The sequence below is a fragment of the Phocoena sinus genome, chromosome 21 (assembly GCF_008692025.1).
Source record: "Phocoena sinus isolate mPhoSin1 chromosome 21, mPhoSin1.pri, whole genome shotgun sequence".
Taxonomy (NCBI): domain Eukaryota; kingdom Metazoa; phylum Chordata; class Mammalia; order Artiodactyla; family Phocoenidae; genus Phocoena; species Phocoena sinus.
Window position 1 is genome coordinate 17,585,739 of NC_045783.1, and position 18,995 is coordinate 17,604,733.

General features: G+C 42.5%; 2 protein-coding genes across 2 annotated transcripts in view; both read left to right on the forward strand.

The window, feature by feature from the left end:
• LOC116746692 (microtubule-associated tumor suppressor 1 homolog) overlaps nt 1-324 on the forward strand; it is a 151,767-nt gene extending 151,443 nt beyond the window's left edge. The window contains exon 11 of the mRNA XM_032618290.1: nt 289-324. Coding sequence (XP_032474181.1) covers nt 289-324 — 36 coding nt within the window. The remainder of the gene's footprint in view (nt 1-288) is intronic.
• Nucleotides 310-18,995, forward strand: part of MTUS1 (microtubule associated scaffold protein 1) — a 105,856-nt gene continuing 87,170 nt past the window's right edge. Inside the window, 2 exon segments of the mRNA XM_032618539.1 lie at nt 310-2,540; nt 7,866-8,061. Coding sequence (XP_032474430.1) covers nt 444-2,540; nt 7,866-8,061 — 2,293 coding nt within the window. The 5' untranslated portion in view covers nt 310-443.

Sequence of the window (18,995 nt, forward strand, 5' to 3'; positions counted from 1 at the left end):
TCAACCAAAAAGGGAAAGGCTATTGTCAATTTAGCCTCCTTCTCTATTATGGTGAGTGAGGGCAGAGGCATCTCAGATGGGAGGGGGCAGTTTTAGCAGCCCATTCTGCCCATTTCCTCAAATGAAAAAGTATGTTTGAAAAAGGGTGATTCTTTAGCTAATATCTTAATCACCCCTGTCCATAGTTGTAGGTTCTTTAAATGTAAAAAGAAAGCAATTGAAATTAATCGAGTGATGACTTGTTAACTTTCTAATATTCACTTGAGTGAAACATTTTATTTCTTCCAGGGAACAACAAATCATTTCAAGTTCAAGACAGCTTAGACTAAGAAACTTTCAACTGTGCTGAAAAACTTAGGAGATGGACACATTTTGCTTCCCTCTCATTTAAAAGGTTTTAAAGAAGAAGTAAAATGGCAGAGGTTTAAAGTTAATATTTCAGGATGAATGATGATAATTCAGATGACAAGACAGAAGATGAACTGCAGTCCTTATTTATCAGTGATAAAAATGGAAACACATATGCATACAACCAAAAATCACCACGTACCCAAAACTCTTCAACCAATAATGTGAGTTGGAATTCTGCCAACCCAGATGACATGGTGGTTGATTATGAAACCAACTCTGCTGTGGCCTTTGGTGAAAATATTTCTTTAAACCCTCAGTGTGTTGAAGTACTTGAACACCAAAAGTCTTCAAGTGATTTTGTTAGTAAGGAGATGTTAGATATGCACAAGGATTCCACATGTCTGTCTTTTGCACATGTTGTAAATACAGAGGAACCCAAAGATTTGCGTAACAGTTGTCATTCCCTAGAATCATTTCAGGACCAGAGCGTTGAGACATCTCTGCCTTTTGTGTGGAATCCTAACGATGATGATTTGAACTGTACAGAAAACCCTACTGCCTTGGCGCTAAACCAGACATTTGACATGAAAGTGGATAATGTTAACTGTACCTTCATAACACATGACACCACTGGAAAGAGTCAGTCTTTGCCTACCACTGCAAGCCTGCCGCCAACCAGCATGAGAAGTAGAAATACATCTTCATCCTGTTGCGTTCCTCCACCTTCCCATTCTGATAAGATATATGTGAGAGAAATGAGTTATGATAGAGACAGCTTCGAAAACCCTCAAGCTACAGCATCACAGGCCCAAGACACAACTTACACAGCATTTTCTGACATGGTGATGCAAACTGATGTGGTTCTTCCAGATACTGAAAATCACTGTCACTGTTCTTCGGGAAAGGTCACCAGTGAGTACCCAGATGGGGCACAGCAAAGACTAGGCGGAGAAAAGGAGATACAAGCTCTAACACCAGTTTCTGATGGCATGGATGTTCCCAGTGGGTCTGTATTACAAGAGTTCTTTTGTTCATCTAAAGATGAACCAAATAGTGAGAGACATTCACAGAGCTCATATGGGCAAAAGGAAATGGGCCAAAATGTAAGAGAAACAGTGTCCAATTGTCTTATAGATGATGAATGCCCTTTACTGGTGCCAGCTTTTGATAAAAGCAAAACCCAAGTGCTGGACCCAGAACATCAAGTCACTGTGGCTAAAGACACACCAGTTGCCTCTAATGAAAAGGACTTGGGAACCCGAAATCATACCATAGAATTGATACCGAATAGCCCGCCGGGACAAAAGGTGGTTTCATCATTTGAACTGACTTGGGATGCAGATGATATGGTCATTAGTACAAATAACATAGTTTGCATGTCCACGCCAGTCCTAGAACCCACGAACGCAACCTTTTCTCTCTCACCTATTGAAGCGACGGAGAAATGGAGTAAAGTGCAGAAGAGTAATCGAGAGCTTAGACGTTTACCGAACCTGAAGGGGGCACCGATGAACATGTCTAAACCTAACCTAGGAAAATCAACCACCAAAACGAATAGCCCCCTAGGCAGCAAAGTTAGAAAGACTGAAATTATAAGTTACCCAAGACCAAACTTCAAGAATGTCAAAGCAAAAGTTGTATCCAGACCAGTGCTACCGTCCAAGGACCCTGCTCTATCAAAGGCTGCACCCCGACCTCAGTTAACTGGGGCCTCATCACCCTCATCAGTGTCTTCCTCAAGACCATCGACAGCTTTGAGAAAAACACCAACATCTGACTTGAATGCAGACACAAAAGCAGAAATCCTAAATAACAAGACACACAAGCAGCACTTTAATAAACTCATTACGAGCCAGGCTGTGCGTGTTACAACTCATTCTAAAAACGCTTCACACAGAGTTCTAAGAACAACACCTGCCGTGAAATCGAATCAGGAAGACGTTGACAAAGCAAGTTCTTCCAATTCAGCATGTGAGACTGGGTCCGTGGCTGCAGTTTTTCAGAAGATCAAAGGTGAACTCCCTATTAAAATGGAAAGCACAGAATGTTTGCAAATGTCCTATACTTCCAACATCGATAGGATTAGCCCTGAAAACAAGGGTGAAAAAGAAAATGGGACACTGATGGCAAAACAAGAGCTAAAAAAGGAAATTATGAATGAGACCTTTGACTATGGTTCTCTGTTTTTGGTAAGTGAAATTTTTGCCCGCTTCAGGAAATGGTGGTGGAAATGGAGAGATGTATTAGCAATTGCTTATCCACTAATAGTCAATAACATTGCTGAACTAGGTGTGCAGATTTGCCTTCAGGTATTGCTGTGTTATTCAGTAATTCTGTGTCTCGTCAGTACATTTTAGAATGTTAATTGGTTACCTGCATATATAAAAAAAAAAACAAAAACCTCAAGTCCAGTATTTTGTATTGAGTATCAACATCCCTTTTAATAGTAAGCTGAAAGAACAGGTTACTTTAATATTTTAGTGGAATTAGTTATTTGAAGTTAAATATCTGATTATATTTTATATTTATGAAAAAAAAACGTTTTGTTTATGAACTTACAAATGTATTGGGCCACATTTGAGAAATGGCTAGGCAGTGCCGGTAAACAGTATCAACATAAAAATAATTCCTGGTCTCCTGTTGAGGAAGCTGCCCCAGGTAGTGGAGCCCTGTCCTGTGAACAGGAGGATTCTGGATTCTGCCTCTGATTAGCTAAGGTGACTCTGGGCAAGTAACCTTTTGAGACGCAGAGGTGGAAGGGTTGGGCTAGTAGATGTCTGAGGTCTCTTGCAGTCCTAATGTATTGATTCCCGGTACTAAAATAAAACCTATTTTATTCATGTATAGTGAAAAGGTAGTATGTTTTATACAGTACCTGGCAGATGTTTGGGGGTTCCATTTAAACAAGAATTCACATGCAGTTCAAAGATTTTTTTTTTTTCCAGCATGGATATAGTTTTGACTCTAGCATGAAGAAACGAGCTTTCTGAGTGTTGGAAGCATTTGGGAGGCTGCTCTGGGCTTTGTGTGTTCATCCTCAGTGCTGTTGCGGCAGTGGGGACTTGCATGCATCTCCAGCCCCACATAGGCTTTTCCTGGGCATCTGTCCTCTGGGCCAGGAGTGGAGGTCGGTGCCAGGGTAGGAAGGCAGATGGGAGTTATCTGTGTGGAGGGCTCATGTCTGAGCGGAACAACACGTGTAGTTTGGTGAAGTGTTAAAGGGCTGTTTTAAGTGTTTTGAGGGTGCATAGGGAATTGTTAGGTCCTTTTAGGAAGATATTCTTGAGCTAGTTCAGTTTAGAGATGCTTTGGCGTTCATAGTAAATCTTCCTTTTAGGAAGAATGGCCCACCGCAATGATGTCTAAGCCACTGAGACTGTCCATTATTTCAAAACTCAGATTTTCTTTCTTTTTTTTTAAATTGAGTATATAAATGGTCTTTCACTGTAACTTTTATTCTGCTCCCTGCTTTTCTTCTCTTTATGCTATACCACTGAGAGCTCTTTAATTAATGTATTTATTTTTGCTGTGTTGGGTCTTCGTTTCTGTGCAAGGGCTTTCTATAGTTGCGCCAAGCGGGGGCCCCTCTTCATCGTGGTCCGTGCGCCTCTCACTATTGCGGCCTCTCCCGTTGCGGAGCGCAGGCTCCAGACGCGCAGGCTCAGTAGTTGTGGCTCATGGGCCTAGTCGCTCCGCAGCATGTGGGATCCTCCCAGACCAGGGCCCGAACCCGCGTCCCCTGCATTGGCAGGCAGACTCCCAACCACTGCGCCACCAGGGAAGCCCAAAACTCAGATTTTTATTTTTAAGTCCTTTTGAAGTCAGACTTAGGAAACTCATTTTGTACAGTTTTTCATTAGATACTTTGTTAAATTAAATGACAACCTCTGGTAATTCTAAGCAACATTCTTAGTTTGGTGTTTATAGATACATATACATGAAAACAATACATTTATTCCTCCTTGATTTATGGGAGACTTTTATTGTGCACTGATCTCCAACTGTCAGAAAACCTAGCATAAAGTTTCTTTAAATAACATTTTCCTTGCACATAAATTGGTTGTGTAATTTTGAAATTAAAACTTTTTCTGATATGTGCATTGAGAGTAAGTCTTAGCTTTCTATTTCCCATGCGCGGAACGAAAGCCTGTCTTTCAGGCTTATGGTGTGATGCTGAAGTAAGGTGATAGAATCATCACATTGAAGTGGATCCCAGTACTGGAGAAAGAAGCACTTTTCATCTTAGGAATCTTGCAGTTAGGATTTCCATATTTTCAGTACTGACACTTTTACTTGTTGATGAGTATTAAAAACTCATTTTTCCCCATGATAATGTTTCATGTGCAATTTCTTCTAATATCACTATTCACCTCTTAACACATTTCCGTGTATCATGGGGAAGGGGCCCAGCAAACCGTCACTGGCCACAGGCATTGTATTTATTGTAGAGAGTTGAATGAGTGAGCCTTTGCGTCGTGTTGTAGGCAAATCCCTATGTTTCTTAGTCATTTCAGCAGCACCCAGAGGCTCTGAATCTGCCCTGGTTCTGTGATGAGACAGTGCTGGAGAAATGTGCATTTTCAATGTGCTCTGTTGGTCTTGAGACAAATTAGGCCTTGAGTTCACTGAATCCTTAGGTTGCCTGCAACCTCCCAGCTATTTGGTCGGGGTTTACCTGAAACTTCAGAAAGCTTCTGTTGGAAAAGGAATTTGACTTTAATTTGATGCAGGTTGAGTATAGCTCCCCATTATAGAGGTTATATATTGGTGATAGTATGTTAGATAAAAGGGATGGTGAATTATCTAAATGGAAAGAAGTGGATATTTTTTTCGATGACTGCTCTGGGCCAAACCCTTTGCTTGGGTGCTTTATGTATATTATATCATTTAATTTTCTCAGAAATGTTCAGGTGCTTTATACACTGTCATTTACTCTTGCCAGTAACAACAGGAAATTTGTTAGCTACAGTTTAAAGCTTCCTAAGTGCTTACTTAACATACACACATAGCTGGTAAGTTGTAAAATTGAGATTCAAACTCAGGTCCCCTGACTTGAATCCTGGCCCTTTCTGCTCCACACACGGCAGGCTTTCAAAATTCTATGGAATGTTGGTTCTGAAAGGCAGAACAAATCTAATTTGTTAAAGATTCACTTTGTAAGTTGGTTAAAAGTTTGGTTTACTTTTTAAAAGGTTTTTCTGGGGCATTACCTTAGCCAGTTTTATGGTAGAGGGAGAAGACCTTTGTGTCCATCGCCTGCTTTTTTTGGCCAATTTTATGTTGCTTTCCAGTGTTCTCTTAGGATATGGCCCTATTTAATTTAGTTTTTAATCCACCTAGTATATGTCATCAACATGGGGCTTTACGTATCTCTAAGGGAAATTATCCACTTATGACTTTTTAATAAATTTATTTATTTATTTTTGGCTACATTGGGTCTTCGTTGCTGCACGTGGGCTTTTCTCTAGTTGCGGAGAGCCGGGGCTACTCTTCGTTGCGGTGCACGGGCTTCTCCTTGCAGTGGCTTCTCTTGTAGAGCACGGGCTCTAAGCACGCGGGCCTCAGTAGCTGTGGCATGTGGGCTCAGTAGTTGTGGCTTGTGGGCTCTAGAGCACAGGCTCAGTAGTTGTGGTGCACGGGCTTAGTTGCTCTGAGGCATGTGGAATCTTCCCGGACCAGGGCTGTAACCCGTGTCCCCTGCATTGGCAGGCAGATTCTTAACCACTGCGCCACCAGGGAAGTCCTGCACTTACGACTTATTAAGCAAAGAAAGAATGGTCCTGGTGGGGAATAGTCAACGTATAGGTTAGGAGCATCGATTTTGGAGTTTGATGTGGTTTCACATTGTACCTCCATCCATTCATTGGCAAAATAACCTCAGGCAAGTTACTTAGTCTCTGTGAGGCTCAATTTTTCTTTGATGGGAGAATACAAATTATAGCTTATGGTGTTGAACTTTGTTATTTGAGCACATCTCAGGCTCTCATTTCCTACACGTAGAATGAGAACCTTTATTAGGTGCCTACTTCATGCTCTATATGACAGTGATGGTTGGGATTTAGAGAAGGAAAGACACAGCCCCTGGCTGAACCTAGTGCCTAGTACAGTGGGTAGTATTAGGTCCTCAGTTGGGAGTGTGTATAGACTCCCTAGCCTGCTCATGGTAGAGTAGGGTGGTGGCGATGGGGACACTTGTCAAGGAAGGGAAGGCTTCTAGGGGAGAGAGCATGTTGGTCACTAGCTGAAGCTTAAAGATCAAGGATGAATGGAAGGGTGTTTTGGGTGGAAGGAATAATGTGTACAAAGATGAAGAAACATTCTCAGTTAGGGGACGCAGGGTAGTGAGTATCATGGGAGCTGGGGGTGCAGAGCCGTGAACAGTAAGGAGCAAGCTGAAGAGGGTGGCAGGGCGGCCACATCCAAAAGGCCTTATTTGGAAGAGTCGACTTTATCTGGGAGACGGAGGGAAGCCTCCTTGGACTTGAGAGAGATCGCCTTAGCAGGGGACTGGGAGGTGAATTGGATATGGTTCCAGGCATCCCAGAAATGATGCAACCTGTACTAAGGCTGATGGAGAAGGGTGAGAATGACATCCAGAGGGGCTTAGGAGGTAAGAAAGGAAGCCCCTAGAAATAGCTTTCATTGCGTGAGTTGGGTGCCTGGGCACATGGTGGTGAATATGAGAAGAGCTAAGTTGTGAGATGGATGAGTAAAATTCATCTGAGTTTTAGAAACTGCTTCATGTTCTTCTGCTGTGAAATGCAGTATGATGAAAGTATCAACCTTGTAGGGTTATTAGGATTAAATGAATTGTGCATTTCGAACTTCTTTTTCATTCTGCAAGGTCTGTAGGTTGATCAGTAAAAATAACAATAATATTATTGTCAACATTGTTAAGTCGAGGTGCCTGATGGATGCTAAGTGAAGCAGAGGAAGAAAGAAACTGAATATATGGGGAACTCGGGAGAGAATGTTGGCTTGGACATGAGGACTTGGGATACAGCGGTGTTTAGGTGGCAGTGGAAAGAGTGGACAAGATCATGTGGGGAGAGTATATGGTGAGAAAGCTTACAGGGCCAAGTTGAGGACCCTTGTGATGACCAGCATTTGAAGGTATAGAAGAGCAGGACCCAGAAATGGAATAACCAGACAGATAGAAGGGAAACCAGGAGAGAGCTCTGTGAGAGAAACCAAAGAAAGATGATGGAATCATCAGCGTTGGAGACCATGTAGAGGGCCCCTACGGAAAGAACTGAAAGCTGTAGCTTGAATTTAATTTGTGGCATCAGTCACCTTGGGAACAGTTTCCCTGATGGGGACAAAAGGCAGATCATGACGAATCAAAGAGTAAACTATGAAGAGTTTAAATTTCTTTATAGTAAAAAGGAAAACTAAATGTCCATCTGGCATATCTGCTTAGACAGAAATTGTGTTTTTCTGCATACCTAACCCCACCAGGAGGTGGTGTGGGGAAGGTATGATCTGGACTGAAACCTTCATTATTTTTTCCACAGGGTTCTGCTTCAAAAACTGCAACCATCTCAGGTAGGAGTCTAGCCAAGCCCAACTGCTCCATTTTGAGGAAAACACCTGGTCCAAAAGCCAAAGTGGGACCTTCTGTTTCATGTTTGAGGCGGAATAGTGACAGTAGAAATCTCAACTCTGATCGAGCCGTATCTCCCCAGAGGATAAGGCGTGTGTCCAGTTCTGGTAAGCATAAAATAATTCAGTTGTGTTTTATAGCAGCTTATGAATGATTTGAATGTAAAATTATCCTATCAGGCAGCAGAGAGACTGGTTTTGTTTATAGAGCTGTAATGCATTGTGTAGTAAAGCACTTAGCCTTTTGTGGACCAGCATCTTGCACAGGGAAGACTGAAAAAGAAGTCTAAGACACAGCCCTGATCCTTGAGTAACATAAAGGCTAGTTGGGGAGAGAGAGATGTGCATAAAGCAATGTAAAAGCTATTCAGAAGCATGCGTACACACGCACACACACACACACACACACACACACACACACAATTGGGCACTGGTTATATACGAGTCATTTCACTTTTTTCTTTTTTTTTTAGCTATTTCTGAGATATACATTTTAAAGTAATAACTAGAATTATGACTTATAACATTATACCAGAACATATAAGATTTTTAGAAATTTCATGTAATGTCTGTCATTTCACTTTGAAATGTTTTACAAATGGTAAACTGCTTAATAATACTGGTGTGATATACTAGTTTCATAATGTGCCCTCATCATGTATGAAGAGACTAGTTTTTTTTCTTGAATTTTACGGAAAGATGTATTATAAAATCTTCAGGGATGTGAGGGTGACTAAGAAGTTAAACTTTGCTAATACGAACTTTGATTTATGTTGGTTTGTATATTAGAAGTAGTAAAGTCATGTTCGATTTATAAAATTTGAGAGCTTCCAAAGTAGCTGTTAAGTGTCTTCCTAAATTGGCAGAGGTTTGCATTTCTCTGTGTTAAAATAAGAACCGGAAATGGGAAAGGCAGCCCTTTTCATAGGGACTAAAACAGAAAGCCTGCTGGCCGTTCCAGTTGACCAGAACTCTGCAGGGAATACCCCTCATTTGAGCAGGTACAACACTGAGCAAATGAAAGGCATGTCAGATAGATTTAGAAGTAAGTTCCCTTATAAAAATAGTGACTGCTGTTGAATGGTCTGGGGAAAAAAAAAGTGCCTGAAGACTTAGGTGTTCACACATGTGAGAACATTTTGCAGAAACTAACAAAACCAACTAAATCCTCAGGGGATCTCTTTACCTGTCTACACCTTAGTATTTTTAGGTTTTATTGTCCAATCCTGTTATGAAGCTGTCGTGTGAGAAGCTTATAACATGCAGACGTGTTTTAAGGATGATTTACTTAGGTTCAGGCCTAAATAAATCAGGCCTTGTGCACCAAGGTCTTTGAGGGTCCTGGGGAGCAAACCCAGGAAGAGGTATGGCTGGCGGAAGAGGGATTTGCACACATTTCCATTTCCATCCCCGGAGGAACTGAGTGGGAAGGAGGAATTTGTCAGCTCGAAGTGTTCATCCTTTGGGAGGAAAACAGAAGAGACACTGAAGACACTGGGAGAAGCAACAATCCTCATTTTGGATGTTGCCACAGTTTGGGGAGCTGGGGCATAAGTGAGATCAAAGCTTTGGTTCTTACTGTCGCTGCCATACAAGGCTTATGGATTTTCCAGATGACGGGGAGCCCCTTCCTACTCGGGTGTCAGCAGCACCTGTGGCTTGGCGGCCCAGAGGGCCCTGGCCGCTGGCATCCTGGCCTCTTGTTAGAAGCGCTGTGTTCTAGCACCGCCATGGCCACAGGGAGCTGCATGAGCTAGTCGTTTCCGCTCCCTGGGCTTCTGTGAAGTAGGAGGGTTGGAGAATGTCAGGCTCCGTCAGCTTTTGCAGTCCTTATCTTTCTAGGGACAATTTGGAGCTCACCTAATTTTCTGAGTAGTGGCTGCTACTGGTGTGATTCTCTGGACCACAAGGTGCTCGAATCCCAGAAAACCTGAAGCGCACACTTTTAAGAAATTAGGCCAGTACCCAGGATGTATTGTAAATGATGGGATTCTTTTATGTAGATGATCCCACCAAGGAGTGACACAGTTTTGAAGTCCCTTTACTGTATGCTACATAATGCCATGCCTTAAAGAGGGAAAACTAGGTCTGCTTCGTCTTAATGAAAAGACAGGAAATTTATTGAGCTTTTATTAACCTGTATAAATAAGCTTAATAACTAAGCTATGCATTCAGAGTTTTTAATCCAAGTTAAAAATTAAATTATCTCTTACCTGGTGATTTTCCATATATAAATGGAAAAAAAATCAGTGTAAACAGAAATTCTGTGGATTTGCATTTGAGTTTTTTTATTTTAGTGGTTGGAAGACTAACTTGATTATGCTGTGTTATGTTTTTAAAATATTAATAGCAACTAACTTGTTTGGACACTCACAGTAGATTGAGAGGTGTTTTGTCGTGGAGAACAGGAAACTTAATCGTCACAGAGTTAAAAGTAGAACAGAAAATCAAGAAGCAAAAACAATGTGCTTTTGGATCATTGAGCGCATATTGCCATTTACTGTACAATGAAGTGTTTGTGTCTTAGAAAATTGAAACCAAATGGATATCCTCTGTGCTCATACAAAGTTAGTCTCCTGAAAGGTAACCAGCAGAAATGTTCCAGCCAACTTGGGGTTTTCAATAAATCCTTTCAGAGAACTAAGTAGAAAACCAGACCTGGAGTTGAAATTGCCATTTTCTTGAAGCTTTGAAATGAATATGAGAAAGAATTGTAATTAAACCCAATGGCACTTTTCCATTTCACTTGTCAAAGTCTGGCAGTTCTAGTGTACAGCATGATGACTGTAGTTAACTCTGCTGTATAATATATAGGAAGGTTGTTAAGAGAATAGATCCTAAGAGTAAATCTCATTATGAGGGGAAAAAAAGTTTTCTAATTGCATCTAAATGAGGTGATGGATGTTAACTAAACTTACTGCGGTAATCCACTTCACAATACACGTTAAGTCAAATCATTATGCTGTATACTTTAAACTTACACAGTGATGTATGTCAATCATCTCATTAAAACTGGAAATAAAAAAGTAACTTAACAAGATCTGGAAGTTTGGGGCTTCCCTGGTGGTGTGCAGTGGTTGAGAGTCCACTTGCCGATGCAGGGGACACGGGTTCGTGCCCCGGTCCAGGAGGATCCCTCATGCCGCAGAGCGGCTGGGCCCGTGAGCCATGGCCGCTGAGCCTGCGCGTCCTGAGCCTGTGCTCCGCGACGGGAGAGGCCACAACAGTGAGAGGCCTGCGTACAGCAAAAAAAAAAAAAAAAAAAATCTGGAAGTTTATCTGAAACCAGATTATAAGTGATTATAACAAACCAGATCTAAACTATCTTTGTTTCTTTGGAGTATGTATGTGTTTCAACCACTTAATTAAATAAGATGAGATAAGTAAGGGAAACTATTTCTAATAATAATTATAATGCCAGTGATAGAAGCTCACACTTATTAAATGCTTACCAAGTTCCAGGCTTTGTCTTTATCATTTCACCTATAAATTCATTTAATCCTCATAAGAGTTCTGTGAGGCTTATCTGCATTTTATAGAAGAGGAAGCCATCACAGTGAGGTTAAATAATTTGTCAAGGTTATGCAGCTAGAAAGTGGCAGAGGTAGTACATTCAGACCAGGTAACAGGACTCTGGAGTCCATGCTCGTAACCTTCACGGTATTAGTCTAAAGAAACACTTTCAGTCTGACCGTGAGTTTTGGAAAAATTCAAATTCTTATGCTCAGCTGGATACTTCGGAAACTGGCATTTCTCTTGTCGAGCTCTCGGCTTAACATTAGATATCGATTTACCATGACGTAAATGACTTTACATGGTCATTGCAGATTAATGCTGCTGAATAACTGCTTAGGAAATACTTTGAGATCCAGTCAGGCACCTTCAGAGAGCGCCTGCCACCCTCTTTCAGAGGTAAGGACAGTTCTTACCAGGTTTTAGATTATAAATATGTGTGTTCCTTCATACACACATGTAATTGACCTGCCAGTGACCAGCCTGAGCCAGGTAGGATTACAGAAATAGAACAAAATATACCCTCCCAACCCTCGCCCTGGGGCTCCTTTAAACTGCCTGGGGAGGGTGAATGCATGTTCCTGCAGCAACGAAGGAGCAGCACAAAGGGATCTGTAAGGGGTGTGGAAAAGGCCCTTAAGCGCTTTAGGATTTGGAGGAAAAGAATGTTCAGGGGCCCATCTGATCATAGCAGAGCCTGAAGAAAGGCCTCATGAAAGAGATGTTTCTCTAGCAGAAAACTGAAGACCATTTCAAAAGGGTAAATCTTCCTGTTAATTCATTTTATTGTGGATTAGTAAAATAAACATCCCAAACCTGTAATGACTTGCCTACCCTTATAGGTTTCTCTTCTTTCCAGCTCAGTTGTTTTTGTAAACTGATTTCTTGTTCATTTAGTGTTAGATTGATTTTAAAATCATTTCAATTTACTCTTGTATCATTTTGGCCTTTCTAGGCAAGAGTTTGAGAGATAGCAAGTAAAATTATGAGAAATGTATTCACGCTTGCAGAAGTTAATGGGGCTTCCCTGGTGGCACAGTGGTTTAGAGTCCGCCTGCCAATGCAGGGGACACAGGTTCATGCCCCGGTCCGGGAGGATCCCACATGCCGCGGAGCGCCTGGGCCCTTGAGCCATGGCCACTGAGCCTGCGCGTCCGGAGCCTGTGCTCCGCAACAGGAGAGGCCGCAACAGTGAGAGGCCTGCGTACCACACACAAAAAAAAAAACCCGGAAATGATCATCTAATAACTATTTCTAAAAGCCAACTTTAATGTGTTGCTTATAGATGGTTCTGTATTTGGATGTAGTTAAACCACGTTTTAAAGAACGTATCTTAATGTTTCTTGCTATAAGAAAAGTAATACTAGTAAAGTGTTTTGCATGCTAATGAAAGCTGTTCTAAGCTTTCTGAATGGATAACTCTCACAACTCATGAAGTATACGTACTGTGATTATTCCCACTCTACAAATGAGGATTTTGGGGTTTTGAAAGTTTAAGCAACTTGCCCAAAATTACAAAGTTAATAATTGGTGGAGACAGGGAACAGGCCCGACAGCCTGGTCCCAGGGTCTACGCTTCTGACCTCTGTCCGTTGCGTACATGCAGTAGTTCTGACACACTCACTTCATCATTTAACAAGGATCTATTGAGTGCCTGCTTGTGCTGGGAACTGTTCTAAGTGCTGGGCATGAAGAGGTGCACAAAAGAGACAAATTCTTGCCCCTGTGGAGCTTAAATTCTGGTTGGAAAATCAAACACGTGGACAAAATGTTTAGTGTGTAAGATAAGTGCTAAGGAGAAAAACAAAGCAGGGAAGGGAGTTAGATCTTTAAACAGGGTGACATTTGAGCCAACACGTGGAGGTGAAGGAGGGCAATATTTGGCTATCGTGGAGGGAACAGCAAGTGCGAAGATCAAGGTGAGGAAGTGGGGGGTGGAGCCTGAGGACCAGTGAGCTGTCGTGTGTGTGTGTGTGGGGGGGGGGGGCAGCGGGCCAGGGCCTGGGCATGAGGCCAACCAGGGAGGGTCTTAGAGGCACCTGGGAGACGAGCCGTCTTCTCTCTTCTTCCTCATTTACATCGTCACTGTGAATTCTTGATCATGTTGCAGGCATTCCACACAATTCTGCTCCAGTAGTTGGCAAGTAATTCTGAGAAGACTGTTCCAGATATGGAATGACTCATAAACTGTGCAGTCTGTCTTATTTGTCCATTCGAGAAATGCTTTGAGCGCCTGCTGTGTGCTGGGCAGCCTACTAGATCCTGAGAACATAAACATGATTTATAGGTCCTTTTAATGCACTCACTAGTTGGAGGGTGAGGTGAAAGGCGGTGGTTTCAGAAAACCATTTGAGGGCAACCTCTTCATTCTTCAAACCCCAGCTGAACTGTCCTGTTCTCTGTGATACTTTGCATTTATTACACTGTGCTATAATTATTTCCTTCCATATCTGGAAGATATCCATAAGGATAGAGCCCAGGTCTTAGTTATTTTTATATTTTCCATCTCTCAGCACAGTGTACCTCTTACACAACAGGTGTAAAATGTTGTCTGGCTTGATTTGAATGGAAACTTGTATGAAGTACTATGTGTCCACAGTAAAGGGAACACCACTAACTCAGCCCAAGGGAAGGCTGGAGAAGGGTGGTGACATTGAACTGGGCTTGGAATGTGCGCATAGGGGTTTGCCAGGCATGGAAGGTTGCTGGCTTTCCCTGGGGTGCAAATGTAGCCTTAGGAAAGACCTGGAGTGTTGGGGGAACATGGTGGAGGGCAGGGTCAACATGCCTTGAGTAGGGTGTGTGTTAGGGTAAGTGATGGGTGAACCCCAAGGAAGGTCGAGGCAGATTAGTTCTAATAGTTTAGGTACAAACTTGTAAGAGTTACACCAGTATTTGGTAATAGAAAGCAGAGTGAGGGACTTCCCTGGTGGCACAGTGGTTAAGACTCCACGCTCCCAGTGCAGGGGGCCCAGGTTCGATCCCTGGTCTGGGAACTAGATCCCACATGCATGCCGCAACTAAAAGTTAGCATGCCACGACTAAAGAGCTGGTGAGCTGCAACTATGGAGCCCGCCTGCTGCAACTAAGACCCGACACACCCAAATAAATAAATATTTTTTAAAAAGAAAAAAAGAAAGCAGAGTGAAAATATTAAAAATGTTTTGGAGGACAGGGGTCTGGTCAGCTTCGCTGGTGGTGAACAGTCCCAAGTGTCTCCTCAGCTTTCTTGTCTGGGTGGCCATGGGGTGAAACAGGGACTAGAGCAGCAAGAAGAAATTGTCAGAAAGAGAATCATGATGGGTTAGTTTGGGGCATGTTGAACTTGAAGAGACTAAAGACTTGAGAAAGCACCTCAAAGGCGTGTGTGCATGTTTGAGGCTTAAGACTGTAAAAACATGTGGAGGGTGAGGAAGCCTGTGGGAAAAGAGCTGGTAAAGAGATGAAGGACGGGGATGAGGGACAGCCAGGCGATGGCAGCATCCAGGTGTGTCCAGGGCACAGGCACGGTAGTCTTTGAAATAGAGACGGGGGTGCAGAGGGTGTAGATATAAATCCATTTGGAGATTAAATAGTGGGAGTTAAGAGTGCAGATTCAGACTAGCACCTGTGGAGAATGGACAGCTTCCTCTTTCAGATTTTCTGGCTCATTTTTATGAGGTTAGGTGATTTCTTTCAGGGGAGTTTGTGCAGATTTTATTGATTTATTTTTGTAGCCCTAGAAAGGGAAATAAACTGAAGACAGGGTTCAGTTTTGAGTCACAATGACCTCGTTGTTCAAGTAGCTCCGCTCATGAATCTTGGGCTTCTAATGAGACAGGAGGCTCCCCCAGGTGCCCACCTCGGTTTCATATTAGAGTTTTCAGTGTGAGTGCCAGGTGAGCTCACTCACGACCAGGTCAGTACATTTGCTGATGAACATGTGAAGAACCTTGCTTATCTTCGTGGTACCTGGGAAAGGATGCAACCTGTCTAAGCCTTTGACTTACTACACCCTTAGTTGCGGGACACATGTTCCCAGGCCTGTGATTCAGGAAGTTATTTTTGTTTAATCTCTACCTGAAGCAACAGACACCTTGTGAACATACTTGCAGAAACAGGTACTGACAGTATCACCATGAACGCTATGCTTCTGTGTAATTCGAGTCATCATGAGAACCTTGTTTTGTGGGATGTTCTTTTTTCTCTGTCAAATTACTGCCCTCTTAAGAGAGACTTGCTGTGTTCCTCTTTGACTCACCTGTACTGCTATGACTTTATCTTTGGAGTTTACTCTCGAATCTAAGGCAAACGGTGATGGTTATACAGAGTAGTTTCTTGTGCCCTACTGATATAATATTGCCTTAGCTAACTCAAGAATGTGACGAAAGTCACATTTTGCAATATATAAATGTGAATACATACTACTGAAATTCTGCATTTTGGAAGGTAATTTGTTTCCCTGGCAGACTGAAAGTGTAAACTGTGCAAGCCATACTCCAGAGCCTGAGGAATCGTGGGATAAGTAAGACATGATTCGTGGCCTCAAGGTACCAGCCAAGATGGGGCAATGGCAAGTTCATCCCTCATCACATCTGTCCTTATAGTACTATAAAAAAGAGCTGTAGGATTTCAGAAGAGGGTAAGATTACAAATATCAAATTTTGTTGAAATTCTTCCTTGGAATAATAATATAGGTAATTCTGTAATATAATAGAGGTATACCTTTATATTACAGAAGGGCCAGTCTTGGTTTAGTATTGATGCTCTCTGCTGTTTAATTTTTGACACTGAAACCCCAGAATTAAAAATAAGAAGAACACATATGGATTGAGTTGTTTTTCAGGACTTGGCTGGTACACTAGGAAGTAGAAACGAAGGCACAGTTGGGGTTCAGAGTATGGAATATAAAGATTGAAGACAGTCAGTACAGAATGTATGGACATACGGAGGAGGGCAGGTGGGCAATTAGGATGTGATGCATCGGTGTGCAGGCATTCAGCAAAAAGAAGAGGTTCCGACAGAGCCCAGGTCTGTCTGTGTCAAGAAAGGAATGTGGGAGGCATTGTCCCAAGCAAGGTGAACCTTACTCTGCCCCTCTCTTATCTTGAATTTAACCAGCTAATTTGAATGTCACGTCAGGTTTCCAATGTCCCCTTCCCAACAGGCTATTTAAAAAGTATAGCACTTTAGAAGTGGGAAGGGGTGGGCGGGGAGAGAACATCCTTAATCGCATCAATGCCCAATAGTCTCTAACTTCACAATTTATAGCTATTCAATGCCTTTTCTTTTTACATATTCTCATGCGCTTATGCTTATGTATTTCTAATGGAGACAAACAGTTCCTACTGTTTTAAAAACCCCATGCCTAACAGTCAATAGGCAATTCCTTAATTGATTGAATTTTCTTTTTCATTTTAAAAGGTGTGGTGCCTATTTCCTAGATTCTTAAATTTTTAAATATTCTTTAAAAATATGGTTTAAAAGGACTGTAGTCATCATCTCAATGTGCTGTGATTTATTTCTTCAGACTTCTTTGAACATTAGGTTGTTTCCAGTGTTTTTCAGTATGTTAAACAACTCTACCCTGAAGAACTTTGTATATCAGTACTTACGCTGTTCAGGTAAATTACTGAGATACATTCCTTTAGGTGGAATCAGAGGGTGTGAGCATTTTTAAGACTTTTGATACACGTTGCCAAGTTGCTCTTCAAAAATAGCGTGCCAAGTCTGTGCTCCCACTCCCGAGTATATAAGCGTGTTTCCCAACACCCTAGCCAATGTGTATTTTTTTTAATTTCTTTTTTTATTGAAATATAGTTGCTGTACAATATTATATAAATTACAGATGTATAATATAACGATTCACAATTTTTAAAGGTTATACTCCATTTATAGTTTTTATAAAATATTGGCTATATTCCCCGTGTTGACATTTCTAACGCCCTTGCCAAATATTCACTGTTTAGGAAAGTGCAAAATGGTATCTTATTTTAATTGGAATATGCTTGGCATTCAAATACTTGTTGGATAAATGTAGATACAAGGGTCACAGTGCTGAGGTACAGAAGTGAACGCAAGATGAAAACGTGCCCTCTGTGAAGTTACATTCTGCTGGGAGAGACAGGCTATTCATAAGTAAATCAGGTATAAAGGATGTTTGACAGCGTACAGCACTAAAGAGAGAAAAACTACTAACGCAGAATGGGGGGTGTGAAATGTTGAGGTGTATGGGCATGGGAAAGAGAGAGAGAGAGGTAGCTTTTGAGTAAAGGCCTGCGGGGAGCCAGCTGTATGAACATCTGGAAGAAAAATCACACCAGTCAGAGGAAAGAGCCAGTGGAAAGACCCTGAGGTGGAGCTTAACTGACAGCTCTTAGGAGTAGCAAGGGATGAAGTAAGGAAAAGTGAAATAGGAGATGAGGTGTGACAGGTAGTGGAGAGCCAGATCATGTATAGTCTTGAAAATCATAAGGACTTCGGCTCTTAACCAAAGTGACTTTAATTTTAACAGAATCACTGTTACAGCTGTGTAGAGAATACACTGAGTGGGAGTGAGAGACTCAGCAGAAACATCCATGAGGAAGCATGGCTATAATCATGGCAGGAGGCTGTGGCTCCATAGGGGTGTGGAAGGGTTGGGTGGGGGGGTGAGAGGGGGCCAGGTTTAGCTATACGTGTTGAAAATAAAGACAACAGGGTTTGCTGTTGGAATGAGGGTTGAGAGTAAAGGAGAGGAATCAGAGATAACCCTCAACACTTCGGTGTGAGCTGAGATGGGGAAGGATGATGGAGACACGGATGTTGGGAGGTGGGATCTCGTTGAGAAAAATCACAGGTACATCCATGGAGGTGTAGAGTAGAAAGTTGGATTTACAAGTCTAGAGTGCACAGGAGAAGTCTGGTCGAGGGAGATCAGTTTGGGATTCATCAACAGTTAGCTGGTATGTAAAGCCACTCGACTGGATGAGATTGCCCAGAGAGGAAGTATAGAAAGAGAATAGGTCAAGGGCACCTTTGGGGAATTGCATGGAGTCTCTGAAGTACCTCTGGGGTCCTCTTCAGCTTTAAAGGGCTAGAGAGTGGAGGAGGAATCACAAAGGAGACCAAGAAGGAACAGCCAGGAAGGTAGGAGGGAAGTCAGTGGAGAGTGGTGTCCTGGAGGCCAAGGAAAGAAAAGCCTTTTAAGGAGAGAGGACGAGTCAACTGCACCAAATGCTGTGGACAGGAGCATGTATACGACACAGATCGTTTTAAACCAGAAGGCTGGGCGTTTACTTAACAGGAAGCTAGAGGTGGGCAGTTCCTGGGTTGGTGGTTCAATAATGTCATCTTAGGGCTTCCCTGGTGGCGCAGTGGTTGAGGGTCCGCCTGCCGATGCAGGGGACACGGGTTCGTGCCCCGGTCCGCGAGGATCCCACGTGCCACGGAGCGGCTGGGCCCGTGCGCCATGGCCGCTGAGCCTGCGCGTCCGGAGCCTGCGCTGCGCAACGCGAGAGGCCACAACAGTGAGAGGCCCGCGTACCGCAAACAAAACAAAACAAAACAAA